General features: G+C 41.6%; 1 protein-coding gene across 1 annotated transcript in view; it reads left to right on the top strand.

The window, feature by feature from the left end:
- The window catches only part of AK7 (adenylate kinase 7), a 99,427-nt gene that overhangs the window by 23,024 nt on the left and 57,724 nt on the right, over positions 1 to 18,679 (top strand). The window contains exon 5 of the mRNA XM_036748830.1: positions 7,990 to 8,100. Within this exon, the coding sequence (XP_036604725.1) occupies positions 7,990 to 8,100 (111 nt within the window). The remainder of the gene's footprint in view (positions 1 to 7,989; positions 8,101 to 18,679) is intronic.

An 18,679-nucleotide genomic window follows, 5' to 3' on the forward strand; every position in this document is an offset into this window, starting at 1 on the left:
CCTCCTGCCTCTAGAAGAGAATGTAGGATAGTTTATATAACTCTAGCCTCACTTTCCACTTAATGCTATAATTAACTAGTTAAGCTATGTACTGTTCTCACCTCTTGCATACACTGCCCTCTCCTCTTCCTCCTACTCATGCTCTACCAGTCCTCAAACCTGGACGAGCCTTACCAGGCAGATGTCTTCTCCATTTCTAATCACAGGCTCCTGAGCACAAGCAGAAATTACACAATTGTGTCAACTACATCTACTCTAAAGTCATTTGTTCTAGTCACAGCTGGGCTCCCATTGTCATGTGGCCGTGCTAGGTGACACCGTGGGTAGAGTGCCAGGCCTGGAGTCAGGAAGACCTAAATGCAAATCTATCTCTGACACTTTGTAGCTGTGTGACTAGATGGACAAGTCACTTCACCTTGGCTCGCTGCAGTTTTTTCCCTCATCTGTAAAATGGGGATAATAATGGTGCCCCCCCCCCGGGTTGTTGTGAGGACTAAGCAGGGTGATCGTTGTACAGTGCTTGGCATGCGGTAAGGACTCTCCCTGTGGTAACTGCTGCCATCGTCATCGTCAGTATCTCGGTTGTGCTTCTTGAAGCAGCGTCGTGAACCTGCTCCCATCTCTCCAGTTCCCCGCTCTTTTAGAAGGTGACCTGATTTCCCGTTTAACTGAGAAAATTGAGACCATCAGCTGTGGTCTGTAATCTCCTTTGTCCTCTCTGCATCATCTCCCACACCCTTGCCTTTGCTACAGACTATGAGGAAAAGATGAGCCTTCTACTTGTTTGTTTTTCTTTGTATTGAATCCTCCTCCTCTAAGAGTTTTCCCTTCATTAGTTCTAGTGGGGTGTAGTAAATGGAGTACTAGACTTGGAGCCAAGAGGATTGGGTGAAAATTCCATAGCGTAGAAGGTTTTCCCTGGGAAAGTCACTCAGTCTCTCTCAATTTAAATTTCCTCATCTGAACTTGAGGACAATATCGGTAGTACCTACAACACAGGGTTGCTCTGTAATTTGCGGACCTTAATACAAATTTCATATAAATGTCATTTCTTACTGATATCCTCTCCCCCCTTTCTCTCTCTCTCTCTCTCTCTCTCTCTCTGTTTCTCTCTCTCTCTCTCTCTCTTTCTTTCTTTCTCTCTCATCTTAATTTTGGCCCTTTCTGCTAGCTTCTACTTTTCTATTGACTATAAATATGCCCAAGGAGCAGCTAGATGGCTCAGTAGATAGAGCACTGGGCCAGGCGTCAGGAAGATTCATCTTTCTGAGTTCAAATTTGGCCTCAGACACTTACTAGCTGTTTGATCCTGGTGTAATAGTAATTAAGGTGGGACTTTTTGCTCTTGACCTTTAATGATTCTGGCCTTTGTTTGAATGGGGCAGATAAAATGGGATGTTTTTGTATTTCTCAGCACTGAGGTAATTGGGAGCCATTGATTTGTATCTGATGTGGTATTAGGGGTGGGGAACTTCTCCACGCCCAGCCTGGGTGAGGTCTGGGCCCTCAGCGCCCTGAACAGGATATATAAGCGCAGAGGTTAGCCTTCTCCCTTGGAACTCTGAGCCACAGCAGGAGTGGCACGTGACTCTGGGCCAGGCATTGTGAGCTCCCCAGCTGAACACTCAGATGTTGATAATTACGAATTGTATTTGGTCTGTAATTCAGAGTGCTGGTTTTTTCCCCTGAACTAAGTGGATGTTATTTGTATGCTGGATTAAAGTAAGACTGTTAACCCCTTAATGTTGCTTTCCTTAGTAAAGCAGATGAAAAGGACCTGGGCTTGCAGCATTCTGTGAGCTGGTAGTTGTTGGCTTTACACCCCCACAGCAGCTGCTAGCTAGATTGTTGATACACCTGGGCAAGTCACTTCACCCTGTTTGCCTCAGTTTCTTTATCTCTAAAATGAGCTGGAGAAGGAAATGGCAAAACCTCTTCAATATCTTAGCCGACAAAACCCCGGATGGGGTCATGAAGTGTCAGACATTACTGAAATAACTGAACAACAAAAGGTTTACCCTTAAATTCTTAATCCTATGTCTCTGAAAATCTATATTTGAATATCTTGTTGGAATCTCAAACTGAACACATCCGAAAGGGAAATCGTTGTCTTCCCCTAACTCTCACTGCCTCCAAAATTATCTGTTTCCGTTGCGGACGTTACTGTCCTTTCATCACCCATTGTTGTAGAATTAATCATCTTGAAATTTTCCCTCCTTTACCCTTCCCCCAACCTCTGTAACTGCACTTTACCAATCTGGAAATTTGCTAAATCCTGTCAATTTTAGCTCCACAAAATCTCATTCTATTCCTTTCTCTCCCCTCACATGTTTATTATCCTAGTTCAGGCCCTTACATCACCTACCTGGCCTATTGTAATAATCTTCTAATTGGTTTTCCTATTTCCAGGCTCTCCCCCTCTCCAGTCTATTCACTACACAGGTACTTAAAATTAATTCTTTAATGCACAGATGAGTCCATGACACTCCCTTGCTCAGAAAGTATAAGTGACTCTCCATTGCCTTTGAAATAAAATACAACCTCTTCTACCGGCATCTAAGGTCTGCTACAATCTGACCCTAAGATAACTTTCCGACTTTATTTTCTATTATTCTCATTCTAGAATTCTATTACGAGCCAGAGTGGATGACTAGCCATGCCTCTAGTTGAACTCTATTCTCGTGCTCCCTGGAATTCTTTCCTGAAATGAGCTCCCTCCTCCTTTCTTCTTTTTAGAATCCTCCTCTTCCTTCCAGAATCAGCTTAGGTGCTACTTCTTCTATGAAGACTTTCCAGCCTCTCTCCCCATATATTTATTCATTTGAACTGACAAATAAAAGGGTAATTTAGGTATTATGAGGCTTTAATTCATTGTCCTATAGAGGTATTCTCTATTAATAAGCCCATCTTACTAAATTGAATACCAGAAGGAATTTTTTGTTAGAGTACTTTAACCTTGATTGCTTTTCGGCCAGTGGATGAAAACAGTGGCCCACCTAACCAAAATCGATAAGTAATCAATTATATCTTGTTTTGGAACATCATATAAGATTTTCCTTATTACAGATTTATATCCCCAATAATTTGACTAATATTCTAATTAGTTTGTATTTCCCTGAGAATGTATCAACTAACGTAATGGAAAGCTCCTCAAGAGCATGCTGCTTGCTGGCAAGGAGAAATCAGCAAGTAACTGACATTTTACCTCCAAGGACGGGGAACTCACTGCCTTTCTAGGCAGCCTAATTCCACTTTTGGATAGCTTTAGTTAAGAAGTTTCTTCTGAAAACTAAAACTAAATTACTAACTAAATATATATATATATATACATATATATATATATTTATATATATTTATTTAAAAAAGGAATTCTGACATCACACTGAGCCTAAATTGACCCCTATGCAACTTCTACCCATTGCTCCTGGCTTTCCCTATGGGGCAGAACAAAACAAGCCTAACCCGTTCTTCATATGACAGCCCTGGGGAGCAGAGAACTGACTGAATGTTTATCATTCCAGTAATATGAAGTAAGGAGATTTGGAAAAACCATTTACTGTGCAAGATGGTGTGCTAAGTACTGATTGATAAACACCATTCATCTAATGATAATATCTGTTGTAGTATATATGGTAACATAGTAGTATGCATAATAGTACAGTATAAAATAGTATATAGTAGTATAAAGTAGTGGTAATATCTATTAGAGTATATGTGGTAGTATAAAGGCAAAGCTCTGACTTGGCGTCGGAAGGCCTGAGGTCTAGTGCCGGGCCTGATCCTTAGCAGCTGTGTGACTTTGGCCATGTCACTACTTCTCTGAGACTTTAAGATGCTGATCATAACACTTGCATTTGCTCTCTTGTGGGTTAATCTGTTCTCTAATGCTGCCAGATCCTGACATCTGTTTTTAAAAACCATGACCAAATAAAGGCACACATTTGATTTCGAAGTGTTCCTATCGACATGTGATTTTTAGAAAATGGGAATAATGATTTTTATATGTACCAACATACAAAACATTATGAAACTCGTGACTTAATACCTCTATAGAATCGTGAATGTATTTATTAGAATTAGCTGAAGACTTATTAAGAATAGGATCTCAACTGTGAGTTGGAATGAAGCCTTTCCACTGTGCCTTCTAGAATGCCTTTTCCATAGGCAGCAAACTTCCCTTTATCCTAAATCTTTTCCTCTCCCACTCCTTCCATCTACTTAGTTATTCCTGAAATTTGGCTGCCCCAGATGCCGTCGCTCCCTACCCATCCTTTCCAGTACTAACCGCACTTCTCTCCTCTTCTGCTCACTGGTCAAGGAGGGGGGAGTTGTAATGCTCCTTGCTTCAGTAATGACTTCAGTATTTCATTGCCACTTTGAAGTTCTCTCCTGACCACCATCACTCAGTAACCTGTCTTCCTTTGCGGTTCATGCTATTCATCTCTACCACCCAATCAAAATGCTAGTATGTATTGTCTACACACCTCCCTGTCACTCCCCTCCTTTCCACAATGAGTTTGGTACCTGGCTCACAAAGTTTCTCTCCTCTTTAACTCCTGCCCACATACTAGGAGGCTTCAACATATATATTGACTTTCCCTCCAACTCCTCAACCACTCAGTTTCTCAGCCTACTCACTTCCCATGATGCATTCCTCCATGCCACCTCAGCTACCCACAAAGATGATCATACTGCCATAATCCAGAGTGTACTACCTCCATATTCAAGAATTCTGAAATCCCCTTATTTATCTGAAATTCCTTTATTCTCAGCCTCAGTCATTCCCACCACCCCCCACTTTTGCTCCTACTGCTCAAAAAGGTAGAGAAAATCATGCAGCCGTTCTAACCAGGTCCACTCCAGATTTAGTTTACATAACCTCAACTGGGCCTTCACTGCGGCTAGAAAATCCTACTAGACCTCCCTCTTCAACTCTCTGTCCCGCTCTCTACAGTAGCTCTTCCAAACCTTTTCATTCCTCAAACCTCCGATGGCTCTCCCTCCCTCTTCTTTCTTAGCTGCAATTCTTCCCTCATATTTTGCAGAAAAATGGAAGCCATTTGCTGTGAGTTCCCTCTTCTCCCCTTTTACTTATCTCCTGTCACTGAGGTGCCTTCTATCCCTTTCTCCTTCTTCACCCCTGCTCCACATGGTGAGGTGGCCTAACCCATCTACTTGCTCAAACAATCCTGTTGAATCCTGTCTCCTCCAGCAGATTGCCTCCTCTGTCATCCCCACTCTATCACTTTTTTTCTCTCTCTCTTTCTACTGGCTCCTTCCTTACTGCTTACAGACATTTCCATACCACCCTCATCCTCAAAATCTCTCACTTGATCCTTCCCTCCCCACTGTCGTCCCGTATCTCTTCTGTCTTTTGTGGCTGAACTCTTTGAAAAGGCCATCCACACTAGGTGACTCCACTTCCTCTCCTCTCACTCTCTTCTGAGCCCTTCACAGTCCAGCTTCTTACCATTTTACTGAGACTGCTCTCTCCCAAGTTGCTAATGAGCCGGGATTCATTGCCAAATACGATGGCCTTTTCTCAATCCTGCTTCTCCTTGACCTCTCTGTAGCCATTGACACTTGATCACCTTCTCCTCCTTGATACTCCCTTCTCTTTAGGTTTTCAGGACATCACTCTCCTGGTTCTCCTCCTACCTATCTGACCATTCCTTCTCAGTCTCCTTTGCTGGATCCTCCACCAGATCTCACCCTCTAAGCATAGGTGTCCCTCAGGGTTCTGTCGTGGTTCCTCTCCTCCCTCTGTACTTCTTCACTTGGAGATCTCATCAGCTCCCATGGATTTAAGTACCCTCTCTATGCTGGTGATTCTCAAATCTACCTATCCTGCCCCAACCTCTCTGCTGACCTAGTCTTATATTCCCAAATGCCTTTCAGACATCTCAAACTGGATGTCCAGTAGACATCTTAAACTAATCACATCCAAAACTGAACTCTTTATCTGTCCCTCTAAACCCTCCCCATTCCTGCCTTCCCTGTTACTGTAGAGGGCAGCACCATCCTCACGGTCCCTCAGGCTGACAGCCTAGCTGTCATCCTCAACTCCTTATTATCTCTCACCTCCTATATTCAGTCTGTTGTACATCTTTGTAACATCTCTCAAATATGCCTCCTTCTCTCCTCTAACACTGTTACCACTCTCGGTGCAGGACCTCACACCTAAACTATTACAGTAATTTGGGTTTGCCTGCCTCGGGTCTCCCCCCACTCCGGTCAGCCACAGAGTGGTTTTCCTAAAGCACAGGTCTAACCATGTCAACCACCCACCTATCCCTCAATAAACTCCAGGGGCTCCTGGATCAAATACAAAATCCTTTGTTGATATTCAAAGGCCTTCATAACCTAGTTTGCTCCTACCTTTTTCAGTCTTCTTCTCCACCACAGTGACACCTTTCTGTCAGCTGTATGCACTTTATCCAGTGACACTGGCCTCATTGCCATTCCATCTAACACTATGCTAACACTAAAATGCCTGTAGGCATTTTCTCTGGCTGTCCTCCATGCCTGGAACACTCTCCCTCTTCATCTCTGCCTACTGACTTCCCTGGCTTCCTTTAAGTCCCCACTAAAATCCCAGCTTTTACCAGAAGTCTTTTCCAACACTTCTTAATTCCAGTGCTTTCCCTCTCTTAATTACGTCCTGTTTGTCCTGGGTATAGTTTGCTTTGTGTGCACTTGTTTGCATCGGTTTTAATCTTCTTGAGGGCAGGAACTGTCTTTTGCCTCTTTTTTTTATCGCCAGTGCCACAGGGCCTGGCACTTAGTAGATGGGATAAGGTAATGAAGTGGTAGTCCTTGCTTGTTTGACAACTATCTGTTCACAGAAACTTAGACACAGGGTTATAGATTCAAGACCATCAGCCCTCCCATTTTATAGTTGAGGAGGAAACCGACTGAGACCTGGGGAAGTGAAGTGACTTTTCTCAAGATTTCAAGTCAGTGGCAGAGCCAGAATTCAAACCCAGCTCCTCTGACTCCAGATCCAGTGCTCTTTGCACTGCACTGTACTAATTTTAAGGACCAACCTTCCTGATTGTTTGAAAATTCCACATTTCCAAAAGAATTTGACTTTGAATTCACACTGGGGGGGACTAAGCCTGATCAAATAATAAGTGAAATATGACTAATATGCAGGGGAGATAATGAATGGTGGAGAAGGAATTTTACCTCCTAATTTAGAAATTTACATATGAGCCAGGGGCCAAGTCATAAATAAATAAAGGACTGAAGAAAGGAGAGGGGCTTGGAACATGCACTAACCCTCTCTTAATAGTTGATCCTTCCACTGAGTACCTGTATTAAATGCTTTTATCATAAAGCCTTTAAGTTCACTTCATTACCACATACCCTGACTAGAAGAGACACGATAAGGAAAGTTAGCATATCCATCTAACACTGACCCTACAAATTTGTGTGGCGAAGGAAAGAGCATAATTTTGCCATTTTAGAATTGTATTAAAATATAAATATGAAATACAAAATATTTATATAAAATACAAAATTTTATATAAACATTAAACAGTGTTTTATGTAAGCTTTAATATAAATGTGTTTTATTATACATGTAATAAAATGCATTTATAAAAATATATATTTTATTTAAAATACAAAAACATGACTAGATCTTTTTTAAGAAAATAAGATATTTTTAAGAATTTTAAAGTGAACAATAGATTTTAAAGCTTTGTGTGGGCTTAATAGGGCCCTATAGTGACCAATTAGGTCAGAAGAGTTGTATTTGAGAGAACAAACTTTGGACTAGAATCATTCAAAAAGTAGGTTTAAATCACAACTTTATTACTTTAATAGCTGTGTGACTTTAGGTAAGTCATTTAAAATGGGAATTATAATATTACCTTCCAGGGTTGTTTTAATAAAAGCAGTTTATAAACTATAAAGCATTAAATATAGCTATAAATATTTGGCATAGAAAATGTGTTTCTAATATACAAAATTTTTGTTTCACAGGACGATCTTGAAATTCCCTTTAGTGAAGAGGATTATCGTAGGAGAAAACCTCACCCTAATTTTTTAGACCATATAAATGCTGAAAAATTGGTTCTAAAAACTGGAAAAAGTGTAAGTCTTGAATCAAGAAGACTGTGGAGTGGAAGACAAGTTCTTTCTGGTTTAGGATTTAAGTCTTGTTAAATTTTTTCCCCTAACCTCCACTACTTTGTTTCAATCTTTTAAGTTTTTTGGTTTTGTTATTTCTTTATTCATTCACTCATTTATTTTATTTATTCATTTCTTTAATATGTTCCAAGTACTATGCTAATTGCTGGTGATCCAAATAGAAAAAGTGAGAGCACCTGCTTTCTGAGAGTTAATATTATTATTCAGGGAAACAACACTACACATATATACATGTACATATATGGATACACACAACACATATACATATGTACATGTGTACATACATGTACATACACATGCATATAGATATATGAGTTAAGCTACAGAGAGAAAAGAAAGGCCTGTTGGTCAGTGCAGCAACCAGGGTGATGACTTATGGGCATAAGTTGCCATGTGCACCTCTGTTCTGAGCCAGGCCTTACTTAAGACTCAGGACTAGAATGAGATAAGACACTTCTCGATCAGCTAACATTTAACAAAAGGAGGCTTACTTAGTAGGTAGGAGCTTGGAAAGGATACATTTCATAAGGATATGGCATTGATTCATTTGGACTCAGCTCCCCTACATCCTCATTTACCACAGTGACATGCCTAGTATAATTCTGGACAACCTCTCTGGACCTCAGTTTCCTCATCTTAAAAACAGCACCTACGTCACAGGAGTCATATAAGACTCAAATGAGATACTATATGTAAAATATTTTGTAAACCTTATAGCCCTATATATGTCAGCTATTTTAGTACTTTAACAAGGCAACATTCTGTCTGTGCAGAATACAGCATTGGGAAGGCAGTTGTTGCTTAGAAGGTCTCCCATTCATGCCTAGAAGGACATGTGACTAGGTTTGTTTTTTTTTTCCCCCCAAATAAAGTGAGAATGAAGCTGACAATTTTAGAATAGTAGTTAGAAGGTGACACCAAGTGGTATGAAGGGATACTACAAGTAATGAAATAAAACCTGTGGACTAGATTTAGGTAATTCAATAAAACTGATAAAACTTATTTTAAAAAATCACATCATGAACTCCTGTCTCAAGAAACAAACAAAAAAAACCCCAATCTTTTTTAACATCATTATTCTGCCAGTGGGGCTATATGACTACAAATCATGAAAGATCACAGTCTCTAAAGAAGCAGAATTTCAGGTGACCCAAAAGGCAATTGAGAAATGAAAGGATAAGTTGGCTACAGAATATTGTTCATGATGATTCACCCATAAGAAGTAATGTAGAAAATCATAAGATTATAAATCTACAACTGGAAGGGACCTCAGAAACCCTCTAATTCAACACCTTCCTTTTATCAATGAGGAAACTGAGATAGATCCAAGGAGGCCAAGTGACTTGCCCAAGGTCACACATATGTTAAGTGTCAGATGAGGGGTATGAACCCAAATTCCTCTCACCCCAGAGCCAGAGCTCTTTCCAAAATTCTATGCAGCCTCTAGGAAATGAACATTTAGGAAAGTAGGTAGATTTGTCATATGTTGAAAGTCTGAGTGTTGCACCAATATCCCTGTGATATCTAGAGGAAGCCCTCTGAGATATTTAGCCCTCTCCAGGAATTATAAGAAAATATTAATGAGTTGCAAAAGATGAAAAGGCATGAGTATATTGTGATCTTTGCCACATCCACGTCCATAAATCATGTATCTATTGAAATATTGAAGCATGTGACTCAATTGTCACTTAAAAAAGAACCCTTTTGTTACTCCTACTGAGTTGCCACTTAGAAGGGTTCACTGACTAAGGAGGTTTCCAGACTCTTGATTTCCTCACCAAGGCAACTGATTTATATTGAGTATACTTCTTTAAGAAATGGCAATAACCTTTGTACATGCCTGTTATTTTGTCCATTTCTTAGTCAGCAGCATAAATAGATTAGGTTGGAGTTTTCTCAGTTTTATGCCACGTCCCATTTTTTTTCCATCCCCTGACTTAGTATTAATTTTGGTCTCTGCTCTGATAAGTCAATAGCCTGGCTGTACATAGATAGCTAATTTTCAAATGATTCCAACAATGGTAGCTATTTGTTTCCAATCTTTCACAGATAAAATCAGTTTCATTTTGTTATTCAGAGCTCTTCTTATCTAGCACATTCCAACTTTCTTTTCTAAGTATATATTCATGATGTGTAATCACAGGGCTTCTGTGTAATCTGTAAGCCTTTGACATCTCTCATTCAAGTCGTGGATTCCAGTGTTGTTGGTTTTTCTTTTTCTTTTCTTTCTTTTTTTTTTTTTTTTGGTTATTCTTCCCATACCAGTCCTTATTTGGAAGTCACTGAGAATTTCACTTTTTTTGCTGATTTCATTTGAAGGATATTACTGAGTTTTTCATAGAATTTCTTTATATTCTCATTCTCTGCAACATTTGTTAATGCATAAGCTTCAGTAATTTGCATGGATCATTTTTGGTAAATTTTTATCATGAGCATAGCAGCAGGAAATTACCTTATGTACCATGTAAGATGTTTCTTTTTAGCTGTGAGTACATGATAAAACTAACTCCTCTCCGAGGACAGCCTTTGCACAGTCCTTCATTTAGTTGCAACTTCCTTTTGTTTTCTGGCTTTGTTTATCTTAGGAATGTCAAGATTGCTATAATCCAACTCCTCCAGCAGTATAGACCCACTATTGATCCCCGGAAAAGAATCTCGCATTTAGCATACCAAGAGCAAAGTTAATATTTACATGTGGTCTCTGCCACCGTCATTGAAGAATTGGAAAGTGGCCCATAGAGCGCCATGCTTCTCTTTGTTTCCTAAGTTGTCGCAGTCACAGAATTCACCATCAAGCGGGCAGTCTACCCACAGTAAGCCTCCCTGTACTTAGCTTGGCTGGCCCCTTTCGTTGAGGGGTGCCCAAAGGAAAATAGAGAGGTAATCAGGGGGTGCAGTAGATAGAGCACCGGACCTGGAGACAGGAAGGCCTGAGTTCAAATCCATCCTTCAACCCTCTGGACAAGCGACTTCACCTGCGTCTGCCTTAGTTTCTTCATCTGTAAAATGAAATAATAGTGGCCCCTAAGTCCCGGAGCTGCGAGATCTGTAAAACGCATCCGCAGCCTTGAAGCGCCGCAGAAATGATTGCTACTTATTATTATTATTATTGTTGTTGTTATCAAAGAGGGTCTCGGTGGGTGCGAGAGGGCTGCGGTGCATCATAAACAGAGGGCGACACGAGAAGCCGCACAAACATGTGATTGGAAGAGATCGTGGACCAGCTACTCAGTAGCAGCCGCCGTCCAGCCCGTGCGCTCCGCCGGCAGCCGTGCGGTGTCGGGATGTGTAGGAGGAGGCTGCTGTCACGCAGCCTGGCGCGCTCTAGGGAGGACTAACGGGGGAGCGCAGAGAAGACCTCACGATGTCGACGTGGCGGGAACCGCGCTAAAGTGTACGGATCGGGCTTCGGCCGGCGGTAGGTGACTGGCAAGGTGCTGCGGTAGTTGTGCTTGTAAACCCCTCCAACCTCAAAGCCTTAAAAATACTAGACAACTTCAATCCGAACTCCAGCTGACTTCATGCCTGCCACGGTGAACTCAAGCGTACAAACGTGTGATTCACTCTGGCTGTAAGGGTCTCCAATGTCAGCGACCCAGACTGAACTGCTCCCGGATCCACCCTGCAAAATATGCGAGTGTTGATTCTGTGTAGAAAGGGAAAGTAACTGAAAGTGATTGAAGACCGTAAAGATGCTCCCAGACTAGGGGAGAAAGAGCATCAGGACCGAGACAAAGTGGCCTGGTTGGGGCCAGTCCTTTCTATCTATAGATTAACCAAAATTGGGACCTCAACACCAATATAAAATAAAGAGGCTGAGGCTACGCACAACCCAAGCTTGGAGGTCTGTGCACAGCTGGAAGGAGCAGGGATTGAGATAAAAGTTACCCAAGGCCTCATGGATTAGGCACTGCTGTCAGCCACTAAATCTAGGCTGCAGAGATAGTCCTACGGTTTTTATTACACTTAGAGTGCAGACTTCTCAGTGTACGAAGGTCAGTGAGCCCAGATGTCTGTTTCAGCAATCTTACTTAGAATGTGAATGCCAGAGCAGTATGGAAACAATGGAGTTTTACAGAAGGCAGGAGGGGAAGTGTAATATCAATTAAGTTGGGTGTCTTTGATTGACTCTTACTAGGTGCTAAACCCCAGGCCCAAACCCCTGTCTACTAGGTGCGAAGCCTACGTGGGCATGAAGCCCTCAGGGTCCTAAGGGGAGTTGCTAAGACCAGAGCCAATAGTAGGAGCCTGAGTTCTGGTCACTCAGATGACATCTGATGACGGCTAAAGAGTGTATAAAAAGAGAGAACGCAGCTATTTGCTTGGGACTGTCACTCACTGGAAGAGTGGCGTGTGACTGGAAAAGACTCTGGGCAGCTGTGGTAACGAGCCCTCCAGCTCGTAAACCCTGGCAACTGTGCATTGAGATTTGAATCAGACAAGGTCTGGCTGTTGATGTTTGTAATTTGTATTAGCTCTGGAGTTCAGGGTGCTGGCTTTTTCCCCTAAACTAAGTGAATGATATTTGCATGCTGGATTAAAGTAAGATTGTTAACACCTTCACGTTACTTTCCTTAGTAAAGCAGATCAAAAGAACCTGTGCTTGCAGCTCTTGTTGGGCTTGTGTTGGTCTTTCACCCCCACAGCAGCTGCTAGCTGAATTGTTGAAACAGGAAGAAAAGGTTATAAACATGGGGAAGCAAGTAACTGAAGGGGAAGATAAGGATTTCTATGTCAGGAAAGTCAGAGAACTGGCTAGTCAAGACTAAAGCTGAAGTCTTATGTCCCAGCCTTGATGTTTGCAGACTTCAGTGGGTAGTATGACCTTCTAGTTTCCAGCAACAATATATGGAAATTTAGTATAGAGATTGGGGCAGTGTTTTCTTCATAAAGTGGCAGCAAGAAGCCTGAGCCAGAAATTCTTTTGTCAGAGGATCAAAAAGTAAAGGGAGAATGTAATGGAAAAAAAACTATGAAAGACCAAAAGATCCAAAGAAAGCCTTAATAAAAACCTCGTACAAGCAGATAAACTAGCAAACAGAAAGAAGAATGAGTAATGCCTCAGAGAGAAATTAAAGCATTTTACCATTTTAACAAGAAAGAAAATGAAATTAATTCCCAATGAAAGAATTCTGTGGATTCTCAAGAAATCATGGAATGATCTCTAGAGATTGCAGTAATCTCTTAATTACCAAATTTTATAGTCTTTTCTCAGTCCTCATCCTTCTTGATTTCTATTGCATTTGGCACTGTCCTTTCCTCTTGGATACTCTCTCCTTCTAGGTTTTCCATGATATTATTCTCTCCTGGTTTTCCTCCTACCTTTATGACTGCATCTTCTTAGTCTCCTCTGCTGGCTCATCATCCATATCATATCCTCTGTGGTAGGAGCAGTATCTGCTTCACTTACTTTTTAGGCAAGGCCAAGAACCCCAGCAATAGCAGCCCAACACCATCACTCCCAACTACCAGTCCTTATTCCAGCCTACCCCCACAGCCATCCTTCAAAAAAGCGACCCCTGTGGAGAAGGAGCCCACCATTTCCACCACCACCAATACCAATTATAGTCTGTGGGGCTGTCAGACTAACCTAGCAAAAGCAGCAAGGAACCTTGAAGGGGAGATGAAAAGTGGCATATAAGGGCAGGTTTTACTGCCACCACTTAAACCATCACCTTTCCTCAGATCCTGACAGAGAAAGTCCAGAACCCTGTACTCAAAGCCCCAGGAATAGGAGCATCCCAACTTTCCCCCAGGCCATCAGTCCTGCTTCTATAGCCATCACCCAGATGAACAACATGACATCAGAGCTCATAAGACCCCACCCTTACCTCTTTACCTTACTTCAACAAGTTTCATCCAGTTTCTGCCTATAGACTTCCAGTGATGGAGAACTACTTCCTGAGGTGGCTTATTTTACTTTTAGGAGCTCTAATTTTTTTTTTTTCATTTTAATGGTTTTTGCTTTTTGCATCGTTTTTATTTCCAAATATATCTTCTCTTCACTTCCCTACCCAGAGAGCCATTCCTTATAATATACCTCCATCTTGAAATTGCGTCTCCCAACCTACACTTGTACTTGCCAGGTTGGGTCCCCAAGGGATTACCTAAATTAAGACTGTAGGTAGCTACTTAAAACTACAGCTCATGATTCATGAAGCTCAGGCTTCCCATTTAGAATCATCTGGTCGATTCAGTTAGGGCTCATCAAAGGCATTTGCTCAACTAACAACAAAAACAGACATTAAAAAAAAATCCTCTCAATTTTCTTTGCCCACAATCAGGAGTGCCATCTATGGTAAATATCTACCATACCCCTGAGAGTGCACACACACTTAAAATTACATTGGTAGTGAGGCACAAATATAGAGTGCACAGTGTAGCCAAAGCAACTCACAACTCTTGGTATAGGCTCTCAAAGGCCTTTCACTATCTGAGTGAGCCACAAGGTCTTGTTGTCTGTTATTGTTGTTTGCCTTTAGTTCTAGAAGACCATGACATCAGGGAGGTGGTGCTGTGATATGCAAGTGAATTGGATTTAAGGGAGGGAGGGCTGTGCAAAGTCACCAGTCTCACTTTCTCCTCCAGAGCCATCTGGGTCCAGTGGCAAGATATAGTTCAGGATGACTGGAGATTGCCCTGGATGCAGTAGGAGACCTTGGCCTTTTTAAGATAAGGTCTTTAACAGGTCTCAGTTTGAGTGAGGTCACACCCATTCAGTGATTAAGGCTAAGTATGAAATGAGGCAGAGAATGGCCTCTTTTCACCTAGTCAAAAAAAATAAGTAAATCTGGGAGGGGAAGACCTTCAGGATTTCTGGCCAAAATAGAGACAGTTGCTATTTATATTCACTCTAAGCCCACCTGGACCCAAACAATGACCAAGTGGTCATCTCTACAGACTCTACAGCCATGATCCATAAATCTCATTGTCTCTATGTCGCACTTATACATAGTAGTTTATGTTTTCTACCCCTTTAGACTGTGAGCTCCTTGAGTGTCAGGAACTGGTTTTTTGCCTTTCTTTTATCCCCAGCAGTTAGTATAATTCCTGGCATATAGTAAGTGCTTAGTAAATGCTTCTTAACTTGCCATTTACATCCTGCAGATCTCCCAACGTCTGAAAGGGGCACACTCTTACAATGTCAAAAAAAGAAAAGCAGTTCAGCAAAACTAACCAACCCATGAGCTGAGTCTGGTAGTGGGTGCAGAGTTTCATACACGTAGCCCTACAACTTTTCAATCATGAGAGGTGCATTTTCTTATTCATTCTTTAGGGTTTGTTCGGGGTTAATTTAATTACAGTGATCAATTGTTGTAGTCGTGGTGGTTTTGCTCCATTTCTGTTATGGTAGTCATTGTTTATATTGTCTTCGTGCTTCTGCTTACTTCACTCTGCACTGGTTCATATGAGCATATGCATCTGAATTTTTCATGTCCATCATTTCTTACAATTCAGCAATATTGTGTTGCATTCATGTCCCACAGTCTGTGTAGATATCTCCCAAACTATTAACATCTACTTTGTTTCCATTTCCTTGACACCACATAAGTACTACAGATGGGATTGTTAAGACACTTTTTCTTTGCATCAAGCCTAAATCCATCTCTGCATCTTCTACCCAGAGTCCATCACTTAGCATTCAGCCCTTCAGTATTTGAAGACAGCTGTTAGGTTCTCTTGAAAACTCTTCTTTCTTCTCCCTAGACCTGTGACTTCATGGGAGTTTCAACAACTCACCTATAGCTTACTGTCTTAGAGAATTGCCTGGGATTATTGAGAGCTTGAGAGCCTTGCCCAGGGTTCTTATGGCCAGCATATATCAGAAGCAGGACTTGAACTCAAGTCTGCCTAACTAAGAGGCCAACTCTTATATTGCCAATGCGATGCCCACAGCAGCTACTATGAATATGCAGGTGAATTCTCAGGTTTGAATCGCAAGATTTAAGACTCTCTTCATTGAAGATGAAACCAAACACCAGGAAGCCACGTCCATCGTAGTAACAAAGAAATCTATACACATTATCAATGTAGGGGGCACCACCATCCCCAGGCCTTCCCTCTATCAGGCCTCCCCACCAACAAGCTCCTTTAAGCAAAATCACTCCCTCTCTCACCCACCCTAGCTGCTCGCTCTCTCTCTCTCTCCTCTCTCTCTCCAAGCTCCAACTCACTCCAAATTCCTGCTCCACCCTTCCAGCAAGTTCCTCCCACCACAGGCTCATGTGACTCAGGCTTCCATGTGACTCAAGCAAGTCACATAGGCCCATCAATGGGCAAGAAAGATCTTCCCATTCCATTAACAATACATTAACAATACTGTCGGCCCCAAGATCCTTTGTGTCTATTACATAGGTCAATAGGAGCTTAGGAACAACTAGTATCAACAGAACTGTACAGCAATATAACAAGGATAGTGCAAAATAAACACATAAAACTATATCTTAGGTTGGGACTTGAGCACAAGCGCCCCATTATTCCCCCTTCAGATGAATGGGGCCCAAAATCCCTTGGAGTAAGAGGCGAAGGTCTCTTTTTCCATAGCTACTTCCTGCTGAAACTGGATGTAGAGCTGTTCCTGCCCCAAGAGATCCCATTGGAGGGGTCAGTTCTTTAGCCGGCATCCAGAGCTTGGTCAATGCCAGGTCCAGGGTTGACATCCAGCTCAAGCAGTCAGGCATCTACAGGTAGAGGGCAAGTAATGGCAAGCAAAGTGAGACTTTTTGTTGTCTTTTGTTTTGGAGCGCTTCTCAGCACTAAAGCAATCAAGTGCCTTTGATTGAGTCTTGCCTTTGTTTGTAGGAAGGTCCGCAGCCTTTTGCTGATTAGGTCATGAGAGGTGTGAAACCCTCGGGCCCTGAAAAGGGGTATATATACTCTGAGGGTAGCCATTAAGCTAGAACTCTCAGAACTGCAGGAGGAGAGGTTTTGCTTGGGGGCACACTCATTGGAAGAGTTTTGGTGATTTGGCCAGACAAGACTCTGGGTAGCCGTTGGAGCCCCCGGCTTTGAAAACCCAGATGTTGGTGCTTCTCTCTCTGGTAACTGTGTATGTATTGCTATGGTCAGACGGAAGCCTGTCTGTTGATTTGTGTTATTTGTTCTGTTTATATAATTTCTGCTTGTGTTTTCTCTGAAGTTCAGGGTGCTGACTTTTCCACTTGAACTAAGGGAATGATATATGTATGTTTGATTAAAGTGAGATTGTAAACCCCTTGAAGTTGCTTTCCTTAGAAAAGCAGATCAAAGAATCTTTGCTAGCAGCCCTTCTGTGTGCTGGTGTTATTAGCCTTATACCTCCACAGCAGCTGCTAGTAACATTGTTGTTACAGGGCACCAAACCTGCAGAAAACAAATCTAGCGAACAAGTTGAACAGAAAAAAAGCCAAAAAGAATAAGGAGACAATAACCAAAAGCAGGGTAGATATAGGGTCAGCTGTGCTTCTGGAGTCCATGAACCCACTATCATAGCCTTATTCATGGTACCTTGTCTAAGTCAGTTTCACAGTAGTTGGTTTGCACATCATCTGCTTTGTTGCTGTTTTCTAATTTGCAGATTTGGAGTCATCATTCTGGCTGGAGATGTATTTTCTTTAATCTGAGCTTGGGCTTGGCCAATTTCCTATTTTCCCTGAAGATGTGAAAAACTTGGGCACAATAATTAAGGAGAATCTGTATGGGCAGTTCTTACCTCCCTATTCAGTCTAATATTAAGTCCCTTTTCTTGGTACTTTAGTTCATTAGTTAGAATAGCATCTATTCTTCCAAAATCTATTCCTGCTCTCAATAAAGCAATAAACAATTTTTTCCTTGTTAATCTATTATGACTTTGAATCCACTGGCTATTTGCTCTTCTCTCTTGAGGAAATTTATCTTTTTCCCCATTCTCCTAAGTCATTTAACTGTGAAATCTTATCCAGTACCTCCAAAAGAGGGTGTTCTGTTTCCCCAATTAATAGAGTCAGAATTAGGTGCTTATAAGCAGGAGGAGCCATCTTCACTATTATATTTCTATGAGAAACTGTTATGGGAGTACCTTGATATGCATCTGCATCTCCAATCATAATTGTTGTTTTCATTACCTCTTCCTTTGACTTTCTCAGGCTGTCTCTAAGCAAATACCAGGGTCTATCTCCACTAGGCCACATAGAGTCAGTGGGATATCGCTTGTTGCATCCCTCTGCAGCTAAAGGTAACAGATTAGTTCCATAGTTACCACCTTGCATATGGTAATCCCTAAAAGCTTGCTGAGTAAAAGGATTCTAACACCTATGAATTTCGAACAATCGACGAGTAGACACCTACTCTTCTGGCCACTTCATCACTGATTCTCACCATCCAAGATACTAACAATTCTCCTGTTTTGGGGGTGAATCGACTCACAATATCTGTGACCTCCTGCTGCGTAAAGTCCTCAATTACTTCCCTAAACACTGTGTGGCCCACCTGGTTCTCCTGCTTCCTTAGTATTGGACAAACATCTGCATTCCTAGAAGCTTCCTCATCTAACTTTGTTTATTTT

This window comes from Trichosurus vulpecula, chromosome 3 (genome assembly GCF_011100635.1).
Source record: "Trichosurus vulpecula isolate mTriVul1 chromosome 3, mTriVul1.pri, whole genome shotgun sequence".
In the NCBI taxonomy this organism is placed as follows: domain Eukaryota; kingdom Metazoa; phylum Chordata; class Mammalia; order Diprotodontia; family Phalangeridae; genus Trichosurus; species Trichosurus vulpecula.